The sequence below is a fragment of the Sitodiplosis mosellana genome, unplaced genomic scaffold (genome assembly GCF_009176505.1).
Source record: "Sitodiplosis mosellana isolate CC-2019 unplaced genomic scaffold, AAFC_SMos_1.0 Smas_scaffold_6167, whole genome shotgun sequence".
In the NCBI taxonomy this organism is placed as follows: Eukaryota; Metazoa; Arthropoda; class Insecta; order Diptera; family Cecidomyiidae; genus Sitodiplosis; species Sitodiplosis mosellana.
In genome coordinates this window covers 2,445,461-2,450,344 of record NW_022601408.1, presented here as the reverse complement: position 1 = coordinate 2,450,344, position 4,884 = coordinate 2,445,461, and the positions used below count along the sequence as shown (strand labels likewise).

Sequence of the window (4,884 nt, the reverse complement as noted above, 5' to 3'; positions counted from 1 at the left end):
TTTAATTTGACATGAAACAGATATTTTTATTGGTTGATTTTTAGATACATGTTTTCATATGAAGCTTCAATGAAATATTTAGAATAGAAAAAAAAGAAGAATATCGGCAGTTTTGTTATTCATTTTGAAGATAGTCGCGATTTTTTTTGGTTCCTCATTCGTCGTCGAATTTGAAATCGGGGTTGAATTTATTGGCGTTGGTTGCGTTGTACGGTGCGATCGGTATGAACAATGTTGACTTGAACAATGTTCATGTTTGGTGTAAGGAATTGTTGTAAGCGATCAACACCTGAACGAGCCAAACGGTCAAATGGATAACCCATCGATCTTCTGTCTGGATACAGACGATCTTTGACTCCACAAAATGACGAGGCATCCGAGCAAGTTCCCACTAAATCTTGGTCAATTCGATCATCATTATAGTTCGAAATCATGACAAATAAATCGGCGGCAAGACCAGCTCCAGGCAATCCCTTCGGAATCAGCATATGCTGTGGCCAACCGCAACCACAGAAATTCTGAAAACAAAAAGTCGTTTGTCAACTCGCGAATCAACTATGAATGATGCTATTTCTTACGAATTGTTCCTCGCTTTGTGTACCGGCGCCTGGACGATTTGTATCCAAATCACGGAATGTACGCTCAAATGGAATTGTAACCGATGAATCGGTTGAACGGCGTCGGATCAGATTTGGACCAACGTTCACTGTTCAGTTGAAGAGGCATTTTAGCATTTCATATACAACAAAGTTTGGGGAAATTAAATTTTTTCGATATAACACTTACATGCGACGGTGAATTTATCCAATTCGGTCATCATGAGCCGTTGATCTCTGAACAACATTGGTGTGCCACGTTCGTCATTCCGTGGAGCCATGAAAATTCGACATGTTCCCATAGCTTGAGCGCCAGTGCCGTTGTTCACATTAATGTTGTATATGAACTCAGTATGTTGCAAATGAGTGAATCGAGCAAAGACATTTCCGCGAGGAACGAAGTCAAGACCACGTGACAAATCAATATCAGATTGTTGCCAGAACGTTTGGAAGGTATTAGCTGGCCCATTATCTGGTTGCACCTGAACACTTTCAACTCGAATGTTTGGATAGTCAAGTTGTTGAGTTGTGTACTATGGAGAAATTATTATACGATTTTTCAATTGGTTTCCATCGAGAACAATGCATCGATTTGAATTTAAACCGAACGCTTAAATGTTATCAATTAATTGAAACTTACTTGAGGCAAACGTTGTTTGTGTTCTTGGAACAAATCATCGATATATGCATGCCATCTGTAGAAGACTGGGTCTCTCATAGCAGTCGCACTATCACCCATCACTCCGAAACTTTCCAAGTGACGATGGTCCGGATCATGAGAGTAAGAGATGAACACATGGCCAAGATTGTGCAAATCACCGTAAAGATCGCGATTGACTGAAAGTGATGATGACTCCATGATATTACCCAAAAGATCAATGCCAGTGCGTTCATCCAATGGGATGCGATTGCCAGATGTGTCCATGACAAAGCCTTGGTGACAAGCCTCAACAAATCGGCTGGTCCATCGTTCCAAGTCACTTACGTCATATTTAACTTGATCTAATTCACGGTTCAAGTCGGCCAATCGAGTGTTGGCTGCACGAGATGGCCAAGCGCGTGACGCAACAAGCGAATCCATTTTCGGGAAATAGGCCTCAGTAATTGGCTCTCTGATGTTATTGAAACGTGTCACACGAGCCAAATTATTCGATAAACGTTCAAAGTTGTAACGGGCCACAATCTATTCAAAGAAGTTCAACATTTATTTGAAATTTTTTTTTTTTAGATTTTCAATTCACAATTTTTCAAGAACAGAAATCATTTAATGTCAAATAATAATTTGGATTTGACTGATTAATGTTTGAAGAAAAAAAATGCAACACTTTGATTCTAAAATGGTTCAAACCTGCTGATGCATATAATAGAAAAGTTCACCACGACGATCTTTACGAACGATAGCATCATTGGCCGCTTCGAAAGGATACACGAGATGCCAATGCCAGTGACTGGAATGAAAAAAGACAAATTAATAAATTCAATATTATCTTCATCTATAATGAAGTATTCTCATTTCAAAAAAAAAAACTTACTGCAAATTGATGCCAATGTCCTCTCTGAAGTACCACAAGCGATGCTCTGGTTCAAGATCAGATGCGGTGTAATCTTTGGGCACGATGATCGGCATACGCGATCCGTCCGGGACAACCGTCGCTTCTTCACGAATTTCACGGAACATCTTTGAGTCGACGTACTTTTCGGGGAATATTTCAGCAAACAATGGCAAATTCAGATCCTTTGTGTCCGGACGATGAAGCAGAGCAACGGACATTGCATAGTTGAACAAAACGGGATTCACACGATCTCTGGCGTACACGGCAACCGTTTGAAAATCATCGACACTCTTGAGTCCCAAGAAAATGTTGATAAGATGGGCGGCAATGCGTCGATGGCGTGGAATGAACAATGAGAATTGTTCCTTGCGATCCAACGACATTGGAACCTTCAAATTTGGAATGCTAATGTTGGCACGGACCGGAATGCGTTCTCCAGCATCTTCACCGAAACGTTCTTGAATCTCAGGGTTGCCCTTGTAACGATCACTCAAAAGGCTGTTTGGCACATCAAATTTGGCTCTATTCTTGCCTTTCGACATGAACACTGGTTCGAGTGGACGATCGAACAACAACAATAAGTTATGCTTGTTTGCCATTTTGATGAATGAATTTATTCGGGGAAAAAAAGGTTTTTAAAACAAAATAATTGTTTATTTGTTAAAACAAAACAAATTGAATTGTAATTGAAACAGTTGTAAATTGTTTGCTTTAGCTGAAACTTCTTCGAATGACTGAAGAAATGTGACTATGATCATTGCTTAGCAAGCTCGCATATTTATACAAGACGATATTCAAGCGAGAACACGAACAATCACTACGCTCGAATCGTGTAACCACAATTGTGGACAAAGTAAATATCAGCAATCTTAAACGGTTTTTTTTTTTCTCTTTTCAAATTAAAAGGAAATGGTGGTAAAATTCAAATTGTTTTCAATTGTGGTAAATTTCAAACTTTCCGTTTCGAAGCAATTCCTTGATCATTCGATACAAGAAACGTAAGATAAACGAAATTTATCGTATGACATTGACTTCGATAAAAAAAAATTCGGCACTCTTATCAAGCGACCAAATGTAATCTCAATCTTTTTTTTTCTCACACGCATTTAGTTCATCTTCAATCGTAAAGTCGGCGTTAATTTGTGATTTGTTTTACTGAATAGACCGACTTTCAGTTGATTGGACGCGCGTGGTTTGGGAAAGAACATGGAGGATGTTGGGCTTTGAGCACACAAATATCTCAAATGATGTATGTGTATTATTTTTTTTGGTCTCACATCTCCGCCTGGCAGCTTCGTTGTTTTGCCAGTGTGATTTGAGCTACAACACCGAGCTAAAAACACGGTCATCTCTCATAAACTCTCATCTGCATTTGGTATGGTTTTTGATGGTCGCAAAAATATTGTTTTATTGTTGCATTTATTGCACGTGCATTAAGGGGCAAATTGAACGAATGTTCTGACACGGCACACCGACTTGATATATCAACATTTATTAAACGGAATAAATTCAGAATGCGGCACACGCATAACGACAGTTGTTGAAATTATATTTGTTTAGTGATGCAATAAAAAGGGAAACGTGTTCAAGTTCTATTTACTTTTATTCAGTTTCGGAAAATACAAACATCCTCTTTCTCTATCTCACTCTCACACTCTCTCTCGCTCTATCTCAAGCATTCTCGCGATGGCTTGCAGCAGCATCATATCAGAGAGCGTACATGAGTTTTTATGAGTTTGGCCAGATTAAATTCTCTCATTTTTTCTGCAGTTAGTTGGTCTGCCACATTGGAATATAAATAATCGAGATTGAAGTTCTGTCTCTTCATGTTTCGCTCGATGCGTTCATTGTGATTGTATTTGTTATTGTTTTGAAAAGATCAAAGCCGCTGGCGAGTAAAACGGAGAAAAAAAACCGTTGTATTAATAACAAAAAAAAAATGAGAGCCATATAACACACAACTGTTGCTGTGCAATTGGGCCGATGATACAAACAAATCGATGATTTGACGGCAATTCCATTTGGTTATACTTTTATCTAATGAACTAGCATTCGATGTGGCCAATAATAAATTGCCATAAAAACCAACGATTTCTATGGCATTTCTACCAATGCGTTTGTCAAATCGATAATGGAAAAGTACATTTCATAGACGAGGAAAAAAAAACACTTAAAATTCGATTTGGTATTCTCTTGTTCTACTCAAACATAAAATTCATATGAAGAATTAGAATAATGTTAAGCCAAAAACTTAGCTTGAAGGAACTATAAAAAAAATTTCTTCAAATCGAAATTCCTTTTGACAGAATAGAGGGAGGATAGGGAAGATAAAACATAGCCAGAAAAGAAAAATGAAAAATTATGTTAAAAAAAAGAGAAAATTAGAACAGCGGAGAAAAACCATTTAAATAGTCTGCTGCCTAACATCTCGTGACACATATATCTTTCGCATAAGGACGTCGGCGACGACGGCAACGACAGCAACGACGACAATGTTGAAAACCCATAGCCGTAACAATACGCAATCGAACAGATTTTACACGCACATGTTCCACTGTTTATAATGTGAAGCGGTTACTAATTGCGTGAGGTCCGTTCTTACTCCAAAAAAAAAACCAAATGCACACTCCGGTAGGACTCTTAAGAACGCAGCAAGAAAATGGGAATGAGACAGAGAAAGTGGGATACCGAGTGAAAGAGAAAAGAAGTGAAATTTCTCGCCGTATAAATAAATA

The 4,884-nt window shown here is 38.3% G+C and overlaps 1 protein-coding gene across 1 annotated transcript; it reads right to left on the bottom strand.

Moving 5' to 3' along the window:
• LOC129575407 (phenoloxidase 2) lies at positions 1-2,901 on the bottom strand. Its single transcript, XM_055458999.1, has 6 exons — positions 2,129-2,901; positions 1,945-2,044; positions 1,237-1,779; positions 787-1,129; positions 579-706; positions 1-518 (listed from the first exon to the last, which is right to left on the bottom strand). The coding sequence occupies exons 1-6, from the start codon at positions 2,746-2,748 to the stop codon at positions 189-191; spliced, it is 2,064 nt and encodes a 687-aa protein (XP_055314974.1). The 5' UTR covers positions 2,749-2,901; the 3' UTR covers positions 1-188.
• Between the last annotated feature and the right edge of the window lie 1,983 nt (positions 2,902-4,884).